At 40.2% G+C, this 27534-nt stretch overlaps 2 protein-coding genes across 2 annotated transcripts; one reads left to right on the forward strand and one right to left on the reverse strand.

Annotated features, from left to right (window-relative positions):
* The first annotated feature begins 879 nt into the window (after positions 1 to 879).
* Positions 880 to 9264, forward strand: tgm2b (transglutaminase 2b). Its single transcript, XM_026349447.1, has 13 exons — positions 880 to 1097; positions 3405 to 3584; positions 4645 to 4863; positions 5449 to 5567; positions 5899 to 6027; positions 6156 to 6333; positions 6516 to 6648; positions 7155 to 7258; positions 7361 to 7600; positions 7798 to 8073; positions 8166 to 8326; positions 8473 to 8609; positions 8934 to 9264. The coding sequence occupies exons 1-13, from the start codon at positions 1088 to 1090 to the stop codon at positions 9082 to 9084; spliced, it is 2037 nt and encodes a 678-aa protein (XP_026205232.1). The 5' UTR covers positions 880 to 1087; the 3' UTR covers positions 9085 to 9264.
* Positions 9265 to 9581: 317 nt separating this feature from the next.
* On the reverse strand, positions 9582 to 25409 carry vstm2l (V-set and transmembrane domain containing 2 like). The gene is made up of 4 exons (XM_026347131.1): positions 25190 to 25409; positions 13048 to 13217; positions 11655 to 11699; positions 9582 to 11480 (listed from the first exon to the last, which is right to left on the reverse strand). Exons 1-4 carry the CDS (start codon positions 25290 to 25292, stop codon positions 11181 to 11183), a joined length of 618 nt encoding a protein of 205 aa, XP_026202916.1. The 5' UTR covers positions 25293 to 25409; the 3' UTR covers positions 9582 to 11180.
* Positions 25410 to 27534: the final 2125 nt, after the last annotated feature.

The following is a 27534-nucleotide window of genomic DNA, read 5'->3' on the forward strand; positions in this document are numbered from 1 at the left end:
GAATCCGTCCTTATTTTTAGTGTTGGATTCCTAAATGAATAAACTACTGTCACCCAGGGAAAAGGTGCACCTGACTCACGGGTTTAAATTAGTTCTGGTCAGTAATGATGCTCTGTGGCACAGAGAACGTGTCCGGAAACACGACTGAAGACCACTAGAGGTTGTTGGAATCTTTCTGTTTTTCCCAAACTTGCTTTAGAGGCGTTATTTATAATGAATACAACTTAAAACTATTAAGATAACTTTTTACATTTAGGACATATTAACTTTTAACATTAGACACCCTGTACGACCCTAGTCTCTGCAAACTGATGCGGTGCTTTTATTAATGTTTGTCGTGTTGTTTTCGTGATGAATGGAAATATGAGAACATTACTGAGAGTAGTGTAAGAGTGGTGTAAGTCTCTGGTCTCTGTTGCTGTGATGGATCCACACTTTCACAACAGGGAGCTGAGTTTTTAACCTGCCACACATACCTGTGAGACTCAGAGGCCATTTACACATGATAAAGTATTAGCAGGAGACAGTGGAAACCACAGGGCAGCTTAATAATGGTGGTCAAATGTCAGCTGACCTGCAGTGAAGGTAAAACTGGTCTGTTGTAGTTTCAGGGAGGTTTGAGAAGATGCAGAAGATCCCTGCGGTCAAACCTTTCTACATTTTAAATAGTGACCTCTGTTTGACAAGTCGTTCCTTCTGCTTCCTGTAGCACGTCACACACGCTTTCCAAGCTCCCCCGTGTTGACATCATGCGGTGTTGACCTTGTGTCATCACGCAGAACTTTTGCAATCGTGTTTCCTCACGTCGGGTCAGGACGCAGAGACTCGCAGAGAACAGCTGTATTCATTGGATCTGACGTGCAGTGAATTACCGGAGGCGCTGCGGTGCGTGCGGGTACACGACCCACGGGTTACATGTGCTTGTTTGTTTTTGTGTGTGTGTGTGTGTGTGTGTTTCTGTGGAGGGGAGGGTCTCGTCACGCCCACCACACTAGAATAAATAAGACCGAGGTGAGAGAGAGGACCGAGACGCACGGTTCCTGTGAGAGCTGCACATTCACTCCTCAGTCAGACTACAGCTGTGACTATGGCTCAAGGTGAGTGACACACGGCATCCTGCTCTATTTCAACAGATCTGCTACCTGTGCTTTCATATAACAAGCTGTCTGCTATTTAGTAGGCAGGGATAGTAGTTCATACTAACTTAATAGTTTGACATACACAAATGCAGATGTTCAGTATGAAGTTTGGCTTTTTCTTCCCACTATTTCTAAACATGGATATTTGTGGAATTGCCATTTTTAGTCTCACTCACCCCTCAGCGTGTTCACATTTAACATGAAAGCATTTGTGAGAAAAAGTTCAGCGTAGACCATCTTTAACTTCACCGTGCTGCTGCCAGTAAGAAAGCAGCCCACGCAGCACGTCCGAGGGCATCAAATGAGAGACATGTGAAGTTGTCACAGACATTTCATCACCCTGTGCTGCTCGACTCGGAGAGACATCCATCAGAGATCAGAAGGACGCATCTCAAAAATCCCCCCCCCCTCACATTGGAGCAGATGATTGTTGCCCTGGGGGTTTACACACTTATAATAGCAGCCGAGAGCAGCTGTAACCTCCACCACTTAACTGCTGCTATCTTTATGGGCACACAGACTACCCTACAAGTAGTTAACCTTAAGCCCCTGTGAAGTCATTCAAACCTTTTACAAACAAGCCCACAGTCAATCCTACAGGTTTAAGTTGTTATCGAGCTATGTGGAGGCCAAATGTGTGGCATTGTTTTCCACTCTTTACCCCTTCACAATTCACAGAGATTAAAAAGCACATTGAGAGATCAACGTCTCATTCTTCATCTGTGAAAGCATGAAGAGCCTTCAGTTGAAATTTAAAGCACCTCTGACAGAGCTCTGAAGTCACCGTGGGTGTTACCTGCCAGGCTGAAAAGTTCTTTTGATGGACATTTGTGTTTGTATTTTTCCAGAATTCAAATGTGTGTTTGCAGTACTAAAACACTGCCCAGTGGACACCAGCTGAAATTTGTAAATGAGCTAGTCTGAGTGTTGCAGGAGTGGGAGGACAGTGAGCAAAGCACGGGCGTGCACACTATGTAAAGGTTAGAGAAGGTGTGTCAGGACAGAGCAATCTCTGTTCATTTACTTTTAAAGCACTGCACTGCTACAAGTTACTGTATGTGACCCCATAGAATAAACTGTAAGCCTGCTAAAGGAAGTCAGTTTGGCCTCATACTACACATACATACCATCTGGTGTACTACTAATTCAACTTAAACAACACGTAATGCTGCAATGCGGTTCTGGCAGGAAATAAAAAGTGATTTTTTAGTTGCGTAACCCCATAGTAAGGCCCCCAGATCACTACAGAAAGGAGGTATAACGAGGCTGCTTGCCTGTTACACCATTAGTCTGTTGTTTCTGAATCTTTTAGGTCGGAGGCTTTCATATGTTGTTAATCTGCGTAATTGTTTTCACATGAGATAAATATCTGAGGGTCTGTTATATTGGACTCTGTTGCCTCGAGGTGCAATTAAAGTGAAACCCTTTTTATTTTTCTTCAAAAGAAATGTGACTTTCTTGGAGCTAGCGGAGATATTTCTTTCTTCAGATGGTTCCTCTGTAGTTACATAGCACCTGTGCTCCAATTTAGTGCTCTTATTTATTTTATATGTGCACAGATCAAATGTGAGTTAAATAGCTGAAGAGTAGCTCAACAGCAAATCCTTTGTAATCCTCACACTACAATCCCCAGCTGTCCCAAAATAGGTGGCGTTGCTATCTGTAAGGTATTCAGCCCATTCAGATACACTGACACGTGAAACATCACAGCTCTGCGAAGCACCGAGGATGATAAACTCCATGAAGATTTTTAATCGTCCAGCTTATGTTTGAAAATGCTGTCCAGTGGCAGCTGATGGAAGGTGGGGCAGCAGAACTCAGTGTAAAACAGCAGGATATGTATGCAGCTTAGTCTTTGTTTGCTCAAGTCTGGACACAACCACCTCATACTTGTTTCCAGAGCTTTTCTTAACACCGAGTCAAAATATATGGGGGTGGGGGGTTAACCTCCTGACATGTGGTGGGACAGCTCAGCCAATGGTTAGGCAGCAGGAGGAGGACCATGGGGGCCTAAAGAAGATCCTAACTTTTCCTTCTAACAGGATAATTAGTTAGTAAGAATGTGCCTGAGGTCAACACAGACAAGCTCTCACTCTCTTCACAGGGACGAAGATTTGTTGGTGTTGACCTCTTTCATTCAAACTCATAGTAAAACTTGATGTATATCTGTACTGCTCAGTTTGAACCCACCTTACATCACCCTTTTGTTTTATGTCCTTTTGTGTTTTTCTTTTTAAATATTTTTGAAATGTCCTTTATTTAAAGCTCTAGACATTGATCGCTGGGACCTGGAGTGTGAGTTCAACAACACCGATCATCGCACTGATCTCAACGGTGTCGATCGTCTTATCGTGCGGAGAGGCCAAGTGTTCACAATCAGCCTGTACCTTCGCTCTGGAAACTACCAACCAGGAGTCGGTTCTCTTGACCTAGTTGCAGAAACAGGTGCTATTCTCTTTATACCTACTTACTTTAACAATAGAAAAGTGTTCAAACAAAAGACAGATACTTTCACATAATGTATTTCTGTGCAATGGTCATTTGCACCCAAACTATTTAGACTCAACAGGACACAGTGTTGCTGTTATAAACAGGACTGTACTTACAGTTTGTCCTCTCATTCAGAAAGTCTGTGGCACATTGAACCCGTTGTACTGGAACTGTGTGTTTCTGCTGACATTATTTCCTCTGCTACCTACTGGGATTTCAAAGCTTAAAAGCAAAAGGAGCAGTGATCTATAAGCAAAGGAAAGGGAAGTCTTTTTCCCTCGATCAGTAGAATGTGATACTTCCAGTGGCCTTCACATTGAGGATGCTTACAGTACAATAAGACGGTGGGTTGTTTCCATTGTCCACCCCAACCTCTGCCTCACTGTTCAGCGGGTGTTCATGGAATTAGCTCTTTTTGTTGAAAGCTGATCTCGTGCTTAAATGTATTCATTTAGAAAAAAACAATGAAAACCATGTGTCTATTCTTCTCACTTAATATTTGAATAAACCTCTGAGTACAGACAGATAAGGGAGCTGCTGCTTGCCAACAGGTCTAAATGTTCAAACAGGAAATACGGCCTGCCAAGAGGAAAGCAATGTTTCATGCGTGCAATCGTAGATAACATGATCAAGCTATGCAAGTCAAGTTTATTTTAATGGATTGGAGTAGGACCCTTCTTATCAAGGACAATGTGTTTGACTGTATTGAATGGAAGATGTCAAGGAGTTTAGTCTTTGAACTCCAGTGAGTGCAAATGATTTACAGATTTATGTAACCGACCAAAATTCACCAGCTTTTTACATAATAGCTGTAGGTGCACCATCATGCTGTTCGTGCATGAGAAGCAATTCCTCACATATTTGGACTAAATTTAGGCGAGCTTTGGGAACATAGTGGACATTTACCCTGTGACTTTTTTTATTCCCAAGACACAAATATTTCTCTAAATTCTCTTGGCTTCCAGCCACATTTAGTCCCTGTCAGGGCTTTAACCAAATCTACTGTTGCACGCAGGTCCTCAACCATCAGAGCAGTATGGCACGAGGGCCTCCTTTGGTCTGTCTGCCGACATCGATACATCCCGCTGGAGCGCCGCCGTCACCGGTCCCCCTGGGGACACGCTGACCCTGTCCATCTGTGCTGCTCCTGATGCACCTATAGGCCGCTACACTCTGACCCTGGGGGCTTCAGGGCAGATCGAGTTTATCCTGCTCTATAATCCCTGGTGCCCAGGTGTGTAAACAGACCATATGTCAAACTGGTTTGCAGTGGATTTTGTAATGTTATGTTGTGTAATGTTAGTACAGTGTTAGGCAATAACATATATACACATAAATATTTCAGGCTCGAATGAGCTTATGACGTGATCTTTACAGGAGGAGCGGTGAAAAGGTGTTATTATTAGTTAGTAGGGAAATATAAAACTAATCCCATCATCAGTCGTTTATCTGTATATTACCACTGAATTTGAATGTCTGATTTTTAAGCGAGTGTTTGAGTACATCCACTGTGTAGGGCGCGTCCAAAATGGTGTTGGGAAGTGGTGAGGAAGTAATATTTCAGACACAGCCCTCTTCTTCACGATGAGCAATCATTTCCTGAAGTGTAACTACCAGGCTGTTCCATCTGGCTGTCGCTTCATATAGATAAATATGAGAGTGCTTTTATCTAATGCAAATGATATATTCCATTATTAACCAGGTATAGTGCTGTCTGTTTTTTTTTTTAGTTTCTAAATAATAAAGTGTGCTACATCAGTCACGTTCCACTAGTATTTGTACATGTCATGTTATTATTTGTGATGTCTCTTGGCAACAGATGACGCAGTGTACATGGATAACGAGAAGAGTTTGGAAGAGTATGTCTTGTCTCAGGATGGAATCATCTTTCGGGGCAGCTCCAAACATCCCATAGCTACTCCCTGGAACTTTGGCCAGGTACCAACACCAACATTCGTGTTATGATCCATCAGTCTCACTTCATTAGACACACCAAGGCAAGTCAACATTGTGGTAAAGGAGTCTGGATTGCGCTTGTTCTGATAAAGGCAAAATATCCACTTATCAGGTGATTTATGATGTTCCATAAATTCAAACCTGCGCACATTTACAGACAGAGACTGGTTTGACATCAGGAGAAGAACACATTTGCTGTGTGTTGTTGTTGTTTGTTTTTTTTAAAGAACAAAAAGCTTGGATCTCACTTTTTCCACCTAATAACAACAAATGCCTAATGCATAAAGTATTACACGTGTTGTCTTTTGTACAGTTTGAGAGTGGAATCCTTGATATCTGTCTGAGGATTCTGGATATGAATCCTAAATGTCTGAGAAATCCTGGCAAAGACTACTCCGGGAGAAGAAATCCTATCTATGTGTCCAGAGTGCTTAGTGCCATGGTAAGTCATGTTCGTTTCTGATCATTCGGTGTATTTGTCTCTTGAGAAAGACGTTCTTCTGTTTATATCATCACATGCAAATGAGTGATGATGGCATAACTTTAAACATGGCATTTAAAATATCTTAGGTCAACTGCAATGATGACAAGGGAGTGTTACTGGGAAGATGGACGGATGACTATGAAGGAGGAGTGAGCCCCATGTTCTGGAGAGGCAGTGTGGAGATTCTGCGCAACTGGGACTCACAAGCCTGTCAGCCTGTTCGTTACGGACAGTGCTGGGTGTTCGCTGCAGTGGCCTGCTCAAGTAAGATAGGACTGGAGCGGGGCTCGGTAGCCTATCGCTGGAAAACACGCTTGCTTTGCCTCTAACAGACACAACACAGCACCACATGTGTGAACTCACACAAGCACAGCTATGATATCGATGTTGCTCTTCATTCGAGTACCACAATATACATGCAAGTTGTTTTATATCACCTCTGTTAGTTTCCAGAGCCCTCGGCATCCCCTGCAGAGTCGTCACCAACTATTTCTCAGCCCACGACACCAACGGCAACCTGGTGATTGAGCGTTACATTAATGAAAACGGAGAGCCCATTCAATCCAGAGACATGATCTGGTAAAAACCCATATGTTTTATAAATGTGATGCTATAGTAGGAGGCAGAATTAGGTAGTATGTAATTCAAATGTAGTAAAAATTACATAAACTGAAGACAAAATGTATATACACATGGATATAAACACGTATTTCTACTGTGATGACTATGTTTTTATTTTCTAAATTTCTGACAGCAAACCTAAAAGAACATTATTTTCATTCTTGTATGACATTTTTGTTGAAATTTTAGGGGCCTTGATGATGATAATGTCTCAAACAAGCAATTTATGACTTTATTTATTACAAGAACACTGCACTCGCTTTAACATTGGAACGTCTCTGATTTAAATATTGACAACTAATCCTGAGAGTAAAGATGTACACAGCATAAGTTTACTCCTGACTTAACTGAAGGGATTCAGTTCACTTTACCAAATGACATCAGTATTGTTATTATTAAAGTGCCAAAACAGAAGGTGAATCAAGTTTAGGGCCCAAGCTGATGGTGTGTATTATATCAAAAAGGAATTATCACTGCTGGTTGGAGAGCTGGATGACCAGGCCTGACCTTAAATCTGAATTTAATGGCTGGCAGGCCAGTGACCCTACACCACAGGAGAAAAGTGAAGGTAACAATCACTCTGCACCACTCAACACACCACACAGTTTTTGTTCTATGGAAATCCTCACCAATGTGAATCTATCTTCTTTGTTTTGGCGTTTTCCCTCAGGCGTTTACTGCTGCGGCCCCATCCCAGTCAGGGCCATCAAGGAGGGCGATCTCATGTTCAAGTATGACGCCCTGTTTGTCTTCTCTGAGGTCAATGCTGATGTCGTCACCTTCAGGAAGAATAAAGACGGCAGCACTTCGCAAGTCTATAGCACTGCAGTGGTAGGTCAGAAGATCAGCACCAAGAGCGTGGGCAGTGACGCTAGAGAGGACATCACTCATCTCTACAAGTACCCTGAAGGTAGAGAGCAAACTGTACACGTAGACAAACTACATAAAGTCAAATCTTAACTGTCTCTGGTACTGGGAGGTCATGTTTTTTGCTCTTTGACTCATACCCACACTCACGATTTGTTATCTTAACAATACTAAATGACAAAACATTCATTTGAGAGGTCTGTTATTCAGTGTGCGATTTGGTTGCATCCATATCAACAGGCTCAGATGAGGAACGTGAGGCTTTCAAGAAGGCAAACCATCAAAACAAGCTGCTCCACCAGCAGCAGAATCCAGGCCTGCACGTCACCATTAAGGTGACATCAGACATGAGTAAGGGCTGCGACTTTGACGTGTTTGCTGTGGTTACTAACAACACGCAAAGCGAGAAGAAGTGCCGCCTGCTGTTTGGATCCTGCGCCGTGTCCTACAGCGGAGTTACAGGAGGGAACTGCGGCTTTAAAGATCTTCTCAATGTTGAGCTGCCACCAGGAGGAGGTCAGCCAAGTCACCGTGTTGTGTTTATGTCTGAACACTTTGTACACTTGGCTTTTCGATGTGAATTAAATGTACTGTGTGTGTTCTTCTAGAGAGACGAGTCGCACTGAGGTTGAACTACTCTAAGTATGGTGCCTTACTCACTGAGGACAACTTAATCCGTCTGGGAGCTCTGCTGTTGGACTACACTACCAAAGAGTCAACACTGGCAGTGAGAAACATTGTGCTGGAGAATCCTGAAATCAAAGTCAGAGTGAGTATGATGCACTTTCAATTTTTTAAATGATGTCAAAACAAGACTAGTTAATTACTAAAACCACAATAAGGGCAAAATGTGGCAATGAGCTGAAATGTTGAGGTTCTACTACCCATCGTAATCATACTAACTGTGCTCTGCAGATCCTGGGTGAACCGAAGGTGAATCGGAAACTGGCTGCAGAGATCACTCTCCAAAACACACTGCCAGTGCAGCTGGACAACTGCTGCTTCACCATCGAGGGGGCCAACCTCACTGGGGGATGTGTCATCTCTGAGACGTACGACTGGCTTGTTAACCAGCTTAGTTTGTTATTCTTCTCCTCTCACACTGAGAGCCACTCATGGGCTGAAATAAGAAGTAGCCAATGATTTACGTATCATCTGGAAATGCAGCTTTGAGTTTCTGTTATTTCAACATTTTTATTGTTTGGCTAAAGCTCTGATGTGTATAAAACAAACTGTTATCTTTTTTCTAACCTCTGCCTCCCTCTGCATTATCACCATAAATAGTCGTAACTGTCTCTGCCAGTGGAAATTGATCTTCTAATATTTATGCTTTTACAGATTGTCATTGAAGTCATGTTTAAATATTTACTTTACAGGCTGAACTCCTCAGTGGGACCAGGGGAAGATGCCAAGGTGAAAATTTACTTCACTCCCTCTCATTCTGGACTCAGAAAGCTGGTGGTCGACTTCAACAGCAGCAAGTTGTCTCATGTCAAAGGCTACAGAAATGTAATAATTGGCAAATAGAGCATTGTTGCCTTTACAGCCTAGTAGACACCAGTATTCATACTATGTTTCTAGAGCGATTCATTTTCAATACATAAAAAAATTTTGGTCAAAGATATGTCATTTGTATAGCACTGACTGCTACAGGACCTTTTTAATACTTCCAAAGTGCTGTGATTAAAATATTTGTTACACCTGTCATTTTTTGTTTGATAACATTTAAACCGGACTGTCGTCACTTTGGAGTCAATCCTACAGTTTGGACCTTTTAGTCAAACTACATCGAAGGTATTGAAGCAATCATGAGTATATTATAAAGAATAGTAAACACATATGGTCAAAGACTAAAGTAAATCCATAAGTTCTGTAGTAGTGTAATAGTAACAAAAATATATTTATTATAATTACTGTGTGCATACATTAATAACAGTTACTCACTTCTTTAAGAGCTCTGGACCACATTGCTCATGCTCCCTCTTTTCTTAACTCTCTTGTCTATTGTGGCTCTCTGCAATGCCTCAGGCACCTCTACTGTTTTACAAGCAGTTCCTGGGACTGTCATGCCTCCAAGTGAGCACAGATGTGCACTCTCCTGACTGCCACTGATGTACTGAAGACAAACACATTTTTAGTTATCTGTACGTTAAAGGTTATTCTAATTAGAATTTAACTGAGCTTAACTGCACTTCTACTCTTCTAAAACACCTGGACATCTTCCTGTAACACATATGTATGTATGTATATTTTCCCCCCATCACTGTGATTGGATACATACAAGTGTCCCTGTATTCAATGTATTTCAAAGATTAAGGGAGGTGCTGCTCTCTGCTGTTGAGAAAGTGTTATTTCAGGTGTTGAGAAGACGGCTGCAGGATGTAAGGTTTGTGTTGAACAGCAGCTGGCAGCAACACACAGCAGTTCAACTCAACATAACTATGAACAACACAAAAAGTATGTCCAACTGTTTAAAGTTGGAGTTGTATGGAAAAAGACAATTACTCGTACTGACCCGCAGATGAAACACTATTTCTGCTTTTAACTTGCTTTTGGTAGGGACGCAGAAAATGTGTCCCGTCGTCCCTTGCACAGCACGTTTTACTTGAAACATTCACACTGATGTCCGTTTCATCACCTATCACCATGGACACCTTTAAATGCCTGCAAATTCATTGAAATATTACTTTTTGAAGTACAGAAACAAAACGCACACACACATCACAAAAAAAAAAGAAAAAAAAAAGGGGGCAAAGTCACTTCAAATGATTGTATTTAACACAACAGATACCAAACAGTACATTCAACAGCAAAATGAGATGGAGAGATGACAGACGTGGAAAAAGTGTACACAAAAAGTCAGATAAGATAAAAGTTTGGCGCGACTGACTTGTTTTCTTAGATAGCACGGGGTAACGGTAAAAGTCTAGTGCGAACATAGATTATAGATTATTTTCATGTGATGAAGGCATACATGTCTACTTTGCTAAACACTCTAGTCGAGGCATAATAAGCTTATTACTGACTTGCTGTTAAAGTATTTTAATAAAGGTTACATAAATGAAGTTTATATTTTCAGATTAATAAAAAAAAGCTCAATTTATCCTTTATTCCCTGGAGCGCATTCAGACTGAAATACTCCAGCTTTTGACAAACATTTTAGTAAACAGACAGAACTGATACCCTGAAAAAGGAAAGGGTCTGTTCTGTGTCTATGCATTAACCTGTACTTATTTATAATAGTACTTTATTATTTGTTACTTGACTCTCATTTATTGTACCTTTGTGAAGAAACATTCTGGGTGTCATCAGACAAAAGAACAAGGAAAAAAGTTCCTCCTTACCGTCTTACATGTTAACATAAACTTAACGCAGTAGGAAAAAGCACAGACAAACAACAAAGCAACAGGAGGAACATAATCATATCTACTTTCAATAAGATCATGCCCTGTTTTGCCAATCAACAGCATTGGCATCCAAACAACAATATTCAAGTAAACAGTTAAAAACAAAAGGGTCCAGTTACAATTAGAGCTTCAGCTCTGATTCGATGTTTTCGTTGATGACCGTCCGTCATCAGACATAAGTCATGAACATGCAGACAGACAAGCAGACGAGCCGCTCTAAGGCACACAGCTCTCATTGCAGTCAGTGGTGCTGTCAGCCGATCTCTTCTTCAGTTCCCTGCCCTCTGTCTCGTGGTGAGGGTTCCTCTGCAATCGGTGTCCTGGCTCCTGCGGCTGGACGTCATCCAGCTGCTGACTCCTCTCTGGCTCCACCTGGAGGTAGGCCCAAACGCGGTGGTGCTGCGCCACGGTACCGCTGAAGTCGATGACGCGACACTCGTACGTGCCCTCGTCTGATGGCTTGACGCTGGAGAGGCGGAGCTTGTGGGAGATGTTGCTTCCCGCCACTTTTACCACCTAGTGGAGTTAAACAGTCATGTATTCTTACAGAAAGTCACACGGTGGATATAAATAAAGCTCTAATTAATATCAACCAGCTTCCATTTCTCATGAATCAATTTCACAATATTACTGAAGTCGGTTTGTTGTCTTTAATTTTGACTTTATTTGCTGATGCAAGATCAGACTCACGCTAATTTTGGTGGCATCTTTGGATGTCTCCCTCAGGGGTAAGACCTGCAGAGAAATATGAACAATGTATTAGCAGGAAAAGCAGCACAAAAGTCTAAATGATTTCTGATAGCAACAAATTAGTACAGTTAATGACGATGATATTTTCAGCAGCTACCTTGGGTTGCTGAGCTGTATGTAATACATGCACGCTTATTCTACATATCTATGTTTAAATATCCGTGTTTGGACAGTTCTACAGGACCAGACACATAAGCCCGTGTGTACGTGAATGCGAATGCAGAGCCACAGAGGTATTCTTTTGGGCATAGGTACAGTATGAATTATGCATGCAGCAGACAGAGATTTTGAAAATCTATTTCTTTCGCGGAGCCAATTATAGTGTCTAGAGGCTCAACAGGGGAGCTTGAGTTCTCCCAAGATGGGGGAGAGTCAACCTGTTCCCCCAGTGCTGGCAAATGCTAATCAGCAATTATCCCTTTGTTTCCATGCCAGAGGGTTTCTGCCTTGGTTAATATTGCAGCTCCCTCTGCCTGATATACAGTAAGCTTTGGGTTCTGTCCATGCAGTTCTGTTAAAGTACCTGAGAAGCAAAAAACATGAAACTGAAGGGAAAATAACTGTACTTAGTTTAGCATACTTCAGTTTAGTTTATTCTATCCTATTTATCAAAGAATATTGATTGCTGAGTTGTCACCGTTATCACTTTGTCCTGTTTCTTTACCGGGAACCACAAAATTTACCGTTCATGGGAGACAAACAGAAAAAAATTGGTCTGTCTGGGTTGTTGCCTGATCACATATAACCAGAGCCAGTTACTTACAAATGGGAAGAAACACTGAACTAAATGATTTGTGAGACATTTTACACGCATATCAAAAGAGTAAAACTTAGAACCACACATACTTTTCATATAGTACAATAATAAAGTGGTTTCTTTCTTACATCTGCAGCGCTCACATGAAGCACCACCTATGCTCCAATTTCAGATTCTTGTGAATGGGTTATAAACTTGACATTATTTAATACTATTAGTTAAAAAGAAAATATTATTACAGGGCATAGTGATAATGGAGACGACTCAGCAATCAATATTTTTTTAATAAATAGGGTTACACTATTGAATTATCACTGTTTAGATTTTGTAGCACTATAGCTGTATGAACAATTGATTTATTACACTAAGCTACATTATATATTAAACGTTTTTCCCATTAAATTTACTGAAGAGTAGCATCACATCCACTTGTAACCCTCTTTGCTGCTTGTTTCCCCCCTAAACACAAGATTGACTTTAAGTTTTTTAAGAGTTTCCTCTGTACAGAATCCATTGGGATATGAATACCCATGGCTGGGAAAACATGCACTAAAACACTCAATTAAAAACAGTTACATTATTAGCGAGCTGAGCAGGCTTCTCTTGCCAGTTTCTGTGGTCCTTGATGTACCACCACTGGATCTCCAGCGAGTATGAGGGAGAGCCTGCCCCACGGAAGGAACAAGCCATCTCCACATCCTCACCGCTCCGTGTGGTGATGTCATGCGGCACCTCTGTAAAAAGAGCTGCAATAGAGAAACAAAAGGAAAATAGTGGGGTTAGATCATTTCCAAAATGACAGAAACATTAACACTGAAAAGTGTTATATTTTTTTTCTGAATTATATTTCAACTTTGTTTTGAGATAAATTTAAAGATAATATAATATATAAAACAGCCAATCAATATAATATTATCCTACTGATGGAGATATTGCAGTAGATTGAGTTTAATATAAATGAAGTGTCATTACACTTCCATCCCACGGACATACAGTAAGACCAGCCACCTACACAGAGATCATCAATGATCAATAATTCAGCCTCACAGCACATTGTCCGAAATGTAGCTCAGGAAAGAGGGAAAAGATTAACTGACGACCCTTTTAATATGTGTACTGATAAATACATGTCTTTATGAAGTGCTTAAGAGAATAACTACATTAAACTGGATCAAATTAGAAACTTGATATGATGATAGCTTTTTTGCATCTGATCCACTATTAATATAAAGATATAAAATAACCCTGTGTTAAAGCTTTGGGGTCAATGTGTGGTCAGTGCCTCAGCCTCAATTTTCCCCACATACTGTACAGCACTTTGACATCTGGGCCAATTCTGGGTATTATCCTCCAGTGCTGGTTGACAGCCAGACTTTCTGCGGTGTGAAAGCAGCATCAGGGAGTGTTGCTGTATGTGGGACATATGTGGGCTGAGGTATCTTGGTGTCAATATCCCAAGCGTTGCTATACCAAATAGCAACGCTGGTTTTTGATATAAATACAAATGAACCAACGGTATGAATTCTGTTTTAACAAGACACAGTAGCTCTACACCAATCTGCTGACTCAGGAATGACCACATAGATGAAAGGAAAAAGACGAGGAGAGGGCTTTAGTGTCATTTAACTGACTGGGCCCTCAGGAGCACTGCCCTTGATGCACTGGTGCTTGTGGCTAGGCAGTGGCCTCATTTGTCAGGAGGAGACATGGTGTGGGGATGAAGGCGCACAGGGGCCAAGAACAGTAGAAGAAGAGGACGAGAGGAAAAAAGACAAAAGAAGGACAAGGGCAGAGGTGGACTGAGGCGAATGAAGTGTGAAGAAAGAGCGAAGGGAAGATGGAAAAGTGAGGAAATTGATAGGAAAGGCGGAGAAAGGAGGTGAAAAGTAGAGGGACACAATCTGTTATTCCTGTCCACACACTGTGATAAGAAAGGAATAAGACCTTTAGAAAGGTTTGCTAATAAGGGAAGGACATATGGAAAAGGTATGCAGACCAACATTTAAAAAAGGCACAACATTTCCACGACACCCAGAGACATCAGTCCACTGAAGCCGGTATCTTAGTCAGAGGATACTGACTCACTGTTGTCTACCTAACTTAAAAACAAAACACGTTAGCACTAAATAGCACTAAACACAAAAAAGAAAGCTGGGAATTTCACTAGTTAAAGCAGATTTCATGTCAAACTAGTTAAGATATTAGTCTGGTAATAGCATAAGCATATTGCAGAACTGGGTTGTCCTACACTTTACAGTCAACATGAGTATCATCTCAATAACCAACATATTAATAGTAATGACATATTTCATTGATCCCCTTGGGGACACCCTATAAAATCTAATGACAGTGTGGTATTGTGGCTCACATTGCCTTATAATATTATGGGTAATTTTCCCTTTTAACCACTGCAGTTTAGTGCTGGCTCTGTTGAAAAGTGATACTCAAAGACTAAAGTAAAGACCAACACAGGCAACAAATGAATGTATTTACAAAAAAGGAACTAATCTATTGAAAGTCACAGTGAAACGTGTATGTTTAATTCTTCAGCTGAGAGATAAGCAGGAGGGCGAAACCTAGACTCAAAATGAAATGTCTCCAGAGGTTTATTTAGAAATCTATTTTCCTGATTATGTAATGAGAGCGAGCAAACTTTTGTCATGGCAACATGAAGTTCTGTAATCAATCAGACAGCAGGTCTCTATCCACTCGAGAATCACTGCTCCCTCTACTTTTCTGTCTAGCTGGCCTCCAATATGCAAATTCTCATGTTACAGAAATAAAACACGTGAGATGAGAACATGCTAAAAAATACAAACATAATACAGTGGATCATTGTTCCTTGGTGATTCATCTCTCCAGTAGCATTTCAAAGACTTGTAGAATCATTGCTGAGGCACATTGAATCTGTTCTGACCTTCACCGTTACCCAAAATATTGGGTAACGGTGAAGGTCATAACATTTGCTGCAATTCCCATCATTTCCGTACCATTCGGCTTGTCATCTTGGAAGAAGCTGCGTCGATCAGGATAGAAATGTTTCAGGATAAAGGTGATGACTCAGAACAACTGTACTGACTTGCAGTGACTCTTCGCCCACAGCACAACAGAGCCTCCAGATCCCTCCACAGTAACGGCTATGTGTCTCTGTGCTAGTGTCTCTAGATAGATTATATACCATCATTTGTTTCAGATGATTAAATGATCGGACGGATGTTTTGCAGCAAATGCTCTGATAACTTTACTTGTTGTGTAAAAGGGTTAATCATCATGAAAACTAGAGAGCTGCCTATGAGTGAAAAGCAAGCATATTTTGCAGATTGCACAGATATTAGACAACTCTAAAGATATCCAGTTACTTCTGTCTGCCTGTTGCTGCAGGAAATGAATCTGTGACCACAATCGTTTATGAGCATCTCGTAGTCAACGTGCATCAGCTTCGAGTTTAAATCACGTCTTAAATGAGCAAAACTAGCAAACGCACATCTCAGTTCGTCCACTTTTATATATTTTGAAAGCAATGTAATATATTTTTTAAGCAGTGTACGGGAACATCCCGTACATTTTTCCACCTTTCCATTTATTATCTTCCCTATAAGCAAATGTCCAATTTATTTCTGCATATGACAAAGATTAAGATCGAATTTTTAATTGAACTGAATTTAATCATCTGCTGGCACAAATCAGTGGAGGTATTTCGGAGGGATTTCCTGTTTGATTCTCCAGCTATAAAGTGTGCTGCCGTAAAATCCTGCGGGATGACAACACCATGGAAAACTGTCATTTTACAGATATGCCTGACAGTTTCTAACTATAAAAATATTATTGGATAGTGTGACAGATGTCACCACAGAAAAACACAACAACAAAGAAATGTTTTTGTGGGTAAAAAAAAAAAGAAAAAAAAAAGCAGAAGACACAATCAGAGACACACAGATTCCCTGTGATTCTGCTGCACAGTGGGACACAATTACTGGGACAATTTCCTGTAGCACTAACTACTCCTTCAACGCAATTGTAGACTGAAATCACAGCTGGCATCTGATGATGCATGTCTTTCCTGATGACAGGAAAATCTTTCAGTTTAACAAAGCAATCTAACGTGAACCGTGGAAGAAATACAGAAATAGCATCCCAGGGGAAGGTGTGATGATTATTATAAAGTTCCTAAAATAAAACTGCAATCTAACTGGGCCTGTAACATTGGAAATAACATAGCAAGGGAAGCTCACAGTTGCAGCTCTCTTGGAACCATGTTCACAGTGTGTGCTGTAATCTTTGCTTTATTTTTAAAGTCAATTATCTCTTGATTAACACACAGTAAGACCGAATCAACTGATTGCCAATCAACTGAAAGACATACAGTGTCAGATTCCTCTTTCCATAACAGTAGTAACCTAAAATAAAGTTTAAAACATCAGAATATCAAAAGAAAACTTTAAAAAAATACATATTTATATCATTTTTATTGTCTTTTTTACCTCTGATTGTTTCCTCATTCTGTCAGATGCCTGATAAAGTGCACAGAGGATGTCACAAAAACCCTTTCATGTCTTGTAGCAATGTATTTTGAGCATATGCTGCCAGAGCTGAAGCCTGGAATAGTAAAGAACTTCACAGAGCATCAAATATATGAGCAGAACAACAGAGTTTCAGTCATTGAGTTTTCTCGCACTTTTCCTGTCCTCAACATGCAGTATTAACAGCAAGCGGCATCGCACAGACTGCACGATGTGTCACTCTGAACAGGAAGCGTTCCCGCAGACGAAAAATGTGGGACGCACTCGGGTCGATACAGTGGAAGAGATGAGTTATTAGCTAGTGGCTTTGTTAATAAATGAAGTTGTCTGGGCTTCACGCTTTGTCAGAAGGAACATAAATAAACAAGTTCTGTTAAACTGTATGAGAACATTGCAGAAGACTATACGTTCTTGACCTGCCATGAAATCTGATTGATTTCGTCTGAGAGACTCCACCACGCTATTTTAGTGTGTCATTGTTTAGATGTTGCAAATATTAACTTTCATGTCTTTTAAAATATATATCAAAGTGTCATTTTCAACAACTTACAACCAAAGTATGAGTATGAAGTGAAGTGAAGAAGAAAGAGTGACTCCAGCTGAGTCTCCACAGCTATTTGAAACCCGTGTGTGAAGTCAAAGTCAAATCAAGGAGAGAGCTGCACTGGGAGTCCTCAAATACACTAAGGAGTCTTGAGCTACAGCAGGACAGCCTTATAACTGCAAGGTAATTCCTGCACTTTCCCATTTCCCAGCCAGCCAATTGTGCAACACACTTTTCTTCAGTTTTTCTCTTGTTTAAAACCTTTCATTTTCCCCTCCTCTGCTTCTCCCCAGCTCTGTATCATCTCCCACAAATCGGCCCATCTCCTTGTTGAGAACACACTGCACTTTCACTCTGCTGTCTCGCCATCTGCCACCGCGCTTTGATTCTTGCTTTCCACTTTTTAGACGGCCCTTCTATCACTTTTTTTTTTTCACTCAAGCTTCTTCTATAACCTCACCTTGCTCCTTTAATTCAGTTCCCCTCCTTACTATCTCCACCTTCTTTCTGCCTCTCTTGCTGAGTGTGCAGTCTGTGTCTGTTGGCTCTCTGGTGTCTGGTATAAAAAGATGCTTCCAACACTCTCAAAGTACCTCAGTACATCTCCTGGAGCCTTGCCCACTGGCGCTGGCAGGTGTTCAGGATCCTCAGAGACGTACGTTATGTGTGTGTGTGTGTGTGTGTGTGTGTGTGTCTCACTGTGTGTGGTGTCCTATGCCTTGTATTCAGCATACACGCCTATATACAGTATCTAACTACGTCTAACTCAGCTGGGTGATTAAATGGATGTTAACAAGTGTAATATGCACCATTTTATGTCACAAATAAATGATAATCGTAGGCTTTGTGAAAAGAGCCTCTCTGGTTATCATCCTGCAACACGTTTTTTTCCCTCACTAACAAATTAGTGTTTTCCAACCACACAACCAAAGATCTAAAGACAAAGTCAAAGCTCTTCTCCCCAACAGATCAAAAAGAACAGAGAGATTCAATTTAATTTCTGTGATACTCTAATTAGACCTCGTAAAAAAGAGTATTGGATAAAGTATGTAAAAGAGAAAGGCACACCACACGGGGATAACAAGATTAAATGTTCCAGTTATGCATAAATCTGCAGATGTAATACAAGTAATCATCTCTAAAAAGTTATTAGTGTGGCTCTGAAAACCTTTTGGAGTCGTGTGTGTTTCCATGAACATGTTCACACATTTTACATTTTTGCATACACAAATAAATAGAAATATGTCCGGTGTCCCAAAGCAAATGTGTGACTGTGCAAGAGGAAATAGCATTTATCTAAACTGACACGGTAAAGTAATCAAAACACAACAAGTTAAAAAAGTGACAAAACGCTAAGACACTCCTGGTTACTTGTATTTTCACATTTGCCCAACTTGGTCTTGTCTGCATGTCTCTTGTCTTGAGCTGCATCTCCAGGTAATATCATCATGTATAATACCAGTGTGCACATACACAAAGTCTCCCAAGTCATCTGCATTGTTAACAATGTACAAAAACAAATACGCAATCAAACCACAAATCACTCTTCTTGCTAATTTTAATTTCTGACAAGTCTGTAATAACATTATGGCCAGCCAGTCCCTCTACTTGTAAATGTAATTACAATATGCTTACATCATTTTTTCTTTTAACTAACGGACATGGTCTGTGAAAGAGCTCAAATGCTTCTGTGCTAAACATAGACGAGAGTTTTTGTCTTCACTGCGTCACTCATGCTGAGGGTTTTTACTCACAAATGGAGAATCGAGATATCAGATTTTGAGGCTGGGGCTTTAAAATGTAATTGTTTTATAGAGCAGCTAGTGTATAGAAGTAGATCTGCTTTTATTGTTTTATTTATCAAATATAATATGATGTCAATGTACCGTAGATCTGCCTTTTTAACACATAAGCTGTATATTAAATGCTTCTTCTTGCTTAAACCAAGAAACTAAAGCTGCATCCATTATTAACCTTTTTTCACTATTATTCCTTTAACTTTTATTCCATAATCCATAAATTCTACTGTCCTCTCTCTCTACCTTTGTGATTACCAAATCAGCACAGGTTCTTCACCAGCCTGTGAAACACAACTTGTGTTGAGCCAATATTTGGTCCTGTAAAGCCTACACATCCTGTTTTCTGACTTTAATCACAGTAGCATCACCAGAAATCAATCCCATAACCTTGGTAGAACACTAAGTCAACACGAAAGCTGAATCTACTGGTAAATTTTCATGACGCCAAACTGGAAAACAGAGAGAAGTGAGAGAACATGTATTTGTGAAGTGAATATTGACTTCCACAGTATTCTCAACTACACTGACATGTCTCCTCTGTAATGTTATATATGGGCAGATATGGCTCAGAATGAGTTTGCTTAGCTTAGTCTTTTCTAAGTAAAGGCAGCACTGTCAGAACTGTCTGCCAGTAGAGAAAGAGGACCCTTGTTTGAAGATGCAAGTACAGTATATGCATTTTTAAAATGCTCCTCCTGGACATTTTTCACCGTATTACTCAGAAGGCAATGATAGAAGTGAGGCCACCAGAACACACCGGCTGCTGCTCGCTATCCACCAAAGACTCATTAAAAATGAAAAGGGGAGAAAATAATAAAAGAAAGCAATGTGGTGAAGGAATAAATATATAAACAAATGCATGTGCACGCTACACCCAAGCACAAAAGAGACCACTCTTAAATATTTTCTCACTTCAGGTCTCCGACAAAATGAGAGGGATAAATCCAGCCTGAGTGCCAGTGTGAGGTCAATCCATTGATCCTCTCTCTCCCGCTGCCTCCCTGCTTTAGAGGGAGCTTGAGCTGTTTGAGGACGACTAAATTACAAAGGCCTTATTAGCATGGATGAGGAGCAAGTGTGACACCCATATCTTTGCTTGTCCATGTGTGTGTACTTGTGTGTGAGCACAAGACAGAAAGTCAAAGAGGCTTGCAGGGTAAGTCTGTCACAAGCCCTGCAAGCTTCTGTTTTTCTCTGTCACCCTATTAAAGCGCGAGGCTTAGGCTATTCTATGTTTTCTTATAATTAAGTCATAGTCTTCACATTAAAAGAAAAGAGTCAACAACGTGTTGGATGTTTGAACCCAACAGCCTGGCTGATGCATCATGCTACATTACAGAGTTTGTTGTGACAGCTAATAAATAAATAAATATATAGATCGAAGAATATATTATATATATATTCAATACATCAGTACCATGCATAAAGTAAGGGAGTTTGTCAGTGATGGTTTTTAGCCATGAATAGGTCCTGCATGAGTATGGAAATCACTTTCTAAGAGAAGTGCAAATATTTTTTACCTCAAAACATGTCAACATATAAGGGTGCCGAGTAAAATCTGTTTTTTTAACTCAACACCTCACATTAGTAGATATTATATTATTAATGGAGAATAAGAAAAAAACAAACACAGTAAATACTAACTCACAAATCCAGCTAATATTGTACATTTCACCAAGGTGAATGTAAATAGCCCATGGACCTGTGGAAAAAGGAATTTCACTAATTTGATAAATGACAGATGAAACAAGGAGAAGCTCGAGTAATAAAGTAACCTGCTGCAGATGATTTAACTGGATTTTGATCTTGAGCTACAGTACAGGAAGACGTTGTGTTTCGTTAGTGAATATTTATAAATATTAATGCCACCTTATAAATAAAAGTAGATTTATTCTCATTAATAATAGGGTGTTTATAGTGTTCATATACCTCTTACAGTCACAGGTGAAACTAATCTAATAGCATGCCTGCAGCAAATATTCTGTACAGCACAGTTATTCTACAAGTGACAGTCTATAGCCACAAGTGGGGAAAACACAATAATATTGATAAGTCAAAATAAGCAGACTGGGAATTTGCCAGAAAGTCAATAAAACTATATATGGTTCAGAATCTGTGGCGGGGCAAACAGACAGGAGTCTCCTTGGGGAAATAATCACTTGCTGAGAGACCTTCAGCCTCCATTGAAGGTGGAGGGTAAAATAATGAAATAAGAATGGAGCTGGTAATCAAGCAAGCAGCTGTCTGCCTGTTGCCGTCGATACTCCCGGTCTGCAGAGTGAATTTTTCATACCTCTAGGGACACAAGACTCAGAGGCGATTTCTCCGTGTGGCAACACGAAGTAGCATGTGTTGTTGAGAATGCAAACTGTACTCCATCTCAACCCCCCCAGGGATGAAAGACAACATTATCTTTTGTTGCCTTGAGAACTCTTACGTTCGACTGTGCTCCTTTTTATGAAATGGGACAGTTCAGTTCAGCAGTGACCAACCTTCTTAGTCTAATCTGCAGTGATGCAAACAACTAAACTGGAAATTAAAGCTCAGGCAGCTGCACATTGACTGATGGAGCACTGTAAGTTGAAGTACAGTCATACATAATACTGTATGTGTAGATGGGCTTATACACAGCAGTTCATTAAAAGTGTCCTGTACAGCATATTCTCTAACTCACCAAGAGAAAAAAATTATCTGTGTAAGTCGTTAAAATGTTGTAGCTTCCCCCTTTAGTGTGCTACACGCAAAGATAAGAGTCTACACGAAGCTGAAATCTGAATTTCTGAAACAGTTCCCTGATGATCATCTTTTATTCACTGGGAGTTCAGAACAAATTTTCATTAATAAAAATGAAACAAAATGGACAAAAAAACTATCTTCATTATTCATTGTTCTTTATATTTTTCACAGTTTTATACTGTTGCTTAGATAAAACAAGCAAACACAGTAAAATATATGTTTTTTCCTCCTCTTTTCTAACATTTCCCTGAACACACAATTATTGGAGAAGTAATTCATAAATTAAAAACAATCAGTTGTTGCATCACAAGCTGTCCTGATCATTCTTTTTTGAAGTCCCTTCTACTGTATGTGAGTGTTTTATCTGTATTTTATTTGGATAAAATCATAAACAAAAGTTGCCATTTTAACGAAAGATACCATATAATTGGGAGTTTTAGAAAAACAACTTTCTTACTTTTGTGTCTTTATAAAATACAATGTTATTATTCATTTAACAAAAGGATCAGTGGAGCAAGCAGATACGTTTTCATGAGTGCACACCAGACACCGCCACATCACACAGAGAGGCAGCTGTCACTTCAGATCGCGACATGTGAAAATTTACACTTGTCACCTGCATCCTGCAACTGAGCATTGTTTAAACCTGCCTTTCACTTTCCCGACCCTCCACCAGCATCCTCCGCTGTGACAGCCTAACTCTACAATCTGTTGCCCCCAGTCACACAGCCAGAGCGCCATTAAATTGAAAGCCAATGCAAACTGCCTGGGCTGGCCGTCCTCATTAACAGGACTAAGGACTGGCAGCGGATCCCTGACGCTCTGGAAGCCTAATGAATTGGTACACGCCCCCACACTGTGAAAGTGGTACACTCAGGATGGATAACAGTATGAAGACTGCCAAAGAGAGCTAGCACTGTAAGGGCTTGCAGGGGGGAATGAAGGGTTCAGAACTGACTCGTCACTTTGTGTTGTACATTGTCTACAGACGCACAAACAACACTCACTCACAATTTCCTACTCTTCACAGGTAACACTCAATCTCCGTGTCTGTTTGGCAGATGGGAGTCAAACCTTGACATATGTGGCACACAACACGGTGAAGGCACTAATCCATGTAACCTGGTCGTTTGTCTTCACGTAACACATATAATTTTGCATCACAGGTGACTCCACCTTCCTCAGCCAGAGACACTTGTCTAAAACAAATGAGTCAGGGCTGAATCTAACAAGCACTCTCCAGAACAGTGCATGCAGCCTCTCTGCTCAACATAACGGCTCAGCGCCCCTCTTCTCGGTCAATTTATCAAAGAGGCTGAATCCTGTGGATTACTTCACAATAAAGGAAACCACAGCTCCATTTTCTGGTGCAGTGGATGTTTGAATCATGGAAAAAAAAAAAAAAAACAGGCTTTTAGTTTGTCTTTTGTTTAAGTTTGAAAAACCTGAACATTTCTTTTTCCAGATGGATTTTGATTCTTGGTAAGACTCCACATCCTGAGGCATTTCTGCTTTACGGCTAGACGGAGACGCAGGAGGAGAGTGAACACAACGATTGTACCCAATTCTAATTAACTTCCTTTGGGAAAACTGCTACTAATTGATTTTTCTTAACCTGTCCAAGACAGTCAATCCATTTGGAAGCCACACACTCATTTATAGTGATCGAGCTAAAGCTAACTCACTAAACAGAGAGAGCTCAGGGGACAGCTAGAGAAACTCTGTGATGAAGCAGTTATCACACAGTTTAATTAGATAACAGTAAATCTATGTTTGGAATATGGAGGAAGATAAGAGTAATGGTAGAAATAATAATTAATATTATGTTTTTAAAAAGCTGGCACTGATACCAACAACAGATGTCATGGCTGATTTGGATTTATTCAATTAAAAAATAGCTTAGAATATGTTGTTTTGGTTCAAAGAAAGCACATTTGATATTGCAGTCACCTCCAGCATCAAACTGTCGTCTCTACAACGTTTGTACATTTGCAGCAAAGCAGCACAGTGTAAAGGTGCACTAGGCTTTGCTGTTGGAAAAACTCCAGCTGCTACTACCACATTTTTATTTTTGTTATCATTCAACATGTTGGATGCCACTAAAACCAAACAGAAAACACAAAGTCTGTCCGTTTGACAGGCTGGACTCATTAGTAGGACACAACAAATTCTGCAAATTCAATATCCTAGATCAGCCACCAGTACAGCACATAATTCAGCTACTGTGAGAGGACAGCAGGAAGGTATACGGGCCAGTAGTAAGCCAGAGTTTTGTTTCACCGAGAGGCACCCAGCTGTGAATGTACAATATGATAAAAGAGCCTCACTCACTCACAGGATTCCCACAAGGCGTCCCGACCTCCACAAAAAGTGCAAAGTACAGCACAGAGACCCTCCTATCGTTTGTCTCGAAAACAAATGAGAACATACACGCACCCTCATGCTTTGTTATAGTTCACCCTGATGTGCCTGATTTTACAAACTATCATCCACTGATTCAACATGTCTTACCTTAAATCTGGCCTCATAGCCCTTTGTTCATTTAAAAAGATGACATGCAAAATAAATACTGGTTTTTTGTTTTGTTTTTTTTGTAAATCAAGGATAATAACATAATTATGATGATGTTATGGGAGAATCAGGTCAGACAACAATTTAGTGTTTACTGATCCTATGTGTACTGTATGTGAAGCTAAAATGAAATTGTTGATTCAGTTGATATGCACCGTTTTTCATAAAGTTTTTTTTTTTCCTATAAACGTAAAGATGTGCCTGGTTCCGTCCACCGTGGACGGCATAGATGTGGTTAATGTGAAAATTAATTATCAATCAGTCTGAATGTGAGCTATGAATGCTGAATGTGCAGCAATAAAAAGTTATTCAAAGTGATCTGTCGTATGGTTCACCAACTTTGTTTGTTTTAATATGGATTAAAGATAAAAGCACATTAATGAAGCATAATATGCACCCATCCACTCCTCTTCAAAAGTGAAAACTAAATTATTATTATTATTATTATTATTATTATTATTATTATTATTATTATTATTATTATTATTATTATTATTATTATTATTATTGGCAGACTAGGAAGGAGCAGCCAGACTTGGACATCTTACCGTTTCCACTGATGTGATTATCCACCTCGCTGAGAGCCGCGTTAAGTTGAACGTAAAGTCCCGCGTATTGTAAAATCCCTATTAACACTCCAAAGGCTCCCATTGCTTCAGCCGGTGTTTCGAGCACTCGTACGAAATGATCACATTAGGTGGAGAGCATGGATGAAGTATCCCCACAGACATAAATCTGGAGCTGGAGCTGGAGCTGGAGACGCGCTGCTGCTCCTCTCGGCTCTGCGGGAGGAGACGATGCGGCGGAGGGAGAAGCAGCGCGCAGACAGGTGCAGCGGCTCACACCGAGAGCCAATTAGGCGGAGGGATCTCACAGAGACGTCGGTGGCGATTTGAGTTTAGTTTGAAATGATTTATTATAAGGAAAAATGATTTGAAGCAGGCAGCTAATGGCTGCTTCAAAGCATGACTACAGGTCCGTGTGCTAATACTTCAAAGGGATTGCATATTTAAAATGTTGTTTCCTATCATCTATAATATTTTTTTATGTTGGTAATGCATTAAAAGTTAAAAGTCAGGAGCTTATTGCATTTGGACAAGGTTCAATCTATTCATTTGCAGAGAGTTGGATGGGAGTCTATTGATGCCTCTAGCTGTAAAAATGCCCAATAATGTAAATGTAGCAGAGTAAGACCTCTGTTATCAATACAGGAGTTTGGGGGCTGAGCTGGAGATTGTCTACAGAGACTGAGACAAAATCCACAGCGTCAGTGCCAATATGCTGCTGTCTCTCATCATGAGTGGTTGCATGGGCGTAAGAGGATTATTAACCCTGCTGTGAGTGTCCACATGTTTGGTCATAGGTATGGAAATCATCACTTTGTATTTGGTGCATCACACCAAATATAAACTTGGAGTGAACATTTACAGAATCTGCAGTGTTGAAGTAAGCAGCTCTTTGGAGTGACTCTGGGTTTGAGGAATAAAACAAGTGGCAGAAATGGTGTTATAACAGGCTACTGTGTACAGTATGTGTATCTGGGTTTCATTTAGAGAGGTATAATCCCCTCCCAGTTAGTATGAACCCTGGATATTCATGTGTTTTTGCTTGAGTGTGTTGTAATTATTTATTATCAAAGGCAACGGAGCCATTTATCCTGCTAACTTTGATCCATCTATGCAAGAGCCTGACCTGTGGGTATCACAGCATGCATTTAATTGTGGATCTTCAATTCCAAGGTGCCTTCTACATTGGAAGTTTTTGTTTGGTTTGTTTGTTTTTAGTTCTGTAGCTTAGACATTTGAGACTCACTCAACTCAACAGATATCCTCAGCTACAAAAGAAAATCAGTTAACCTTAGAGGGCTTTCAGAAACACTACAGTTTTCACTGTGCGCCTGGTCCATAGGGGGCTCATAGAGCTGTTTATTTTACCTCCTGGCTGATGCTGCTGTCTGCTCTCTCCTTGTGGGTGTCGACCAGGATCTCAGAGAGAAGCGAGGATGAAATTGAAGCTGATGTGTGCAGACGTGAGGCTCTAAGATGGACACAGCACCTGCCTGGTAGGTCTGAGCTCAGCACCTCCCTGGCACTAACTGCCTCAGACAGTCTGTGCCCCAGATGAAATACGTGTGTAGAAAAGATGGTTATACACGGGGCCCAGTAAATGTAAAATGAAGGGAGCGAACTGGGAGTGTGACTCAACCAGGGGACCTGATTTCAAAGCCAACAGCTTCCACTGAAGCTGCCATCCATTATTTATTGAGCTCTCTTTGACACATTCAGCTGCTTCTTTTACCTGCTGCTTTTAGAAAGCACAACACACGGGTACGCTCCTCCTGCTCAGCAAATTGATACAATGAGCACAGAATGTAATGAATAATGGTAACATGACAATGAATAAATAAAGAAATAAAGAAACATCGTTGTATTATTTAGTAGATTCAAATAAATCTGACTTGTAACAACTGTAAAACATAACATACATGCAAAGAGCTAGTGATACAAATTTTACAGCATACAAACAGTAATTAAAACGCTCTTCATCTAAATTCATACGTTTTTACCATTCTCCATGAGTATCCATGTGTTATTATACAAATTAACTTGCATTAACGATATGTTTAGATTATTAGATGTACATTTTGTTGACTATTACTACATTATTTTGCATGACCACGGTTAATTAATTTCTTAATTTGCTCCATGTTGTATGTTAAAATCGTGGTAATTTCCTTTTTTACACTGTTTTTTTTTTTTTTTTGCTACTTCCCACCTTGCCTGAGTATTAAATTCACTTCTTCCCCTTAACCCTTTCTGTCATCTGTTGCTACTGTAAAAAAAAAAAATGGCAATGTGGGTGGTAAACGGCCTCTCTGCTCCTTTTCCACTGC

Source organism: Anabas testudineus, chromosome 5, assembly GCF_900324465.2.
Source record: "Anabas testudineus chromosome 5, fAnaTes1.2, whole genome shotgun sequence".
Classification (NCBI taxonomy): domain Eukaryota; kingdom Metazoa; phylum Chordata; class Actinopteri; order Anabantiformes; family Anabantidae; genus Anabas; species Anabas testudineus.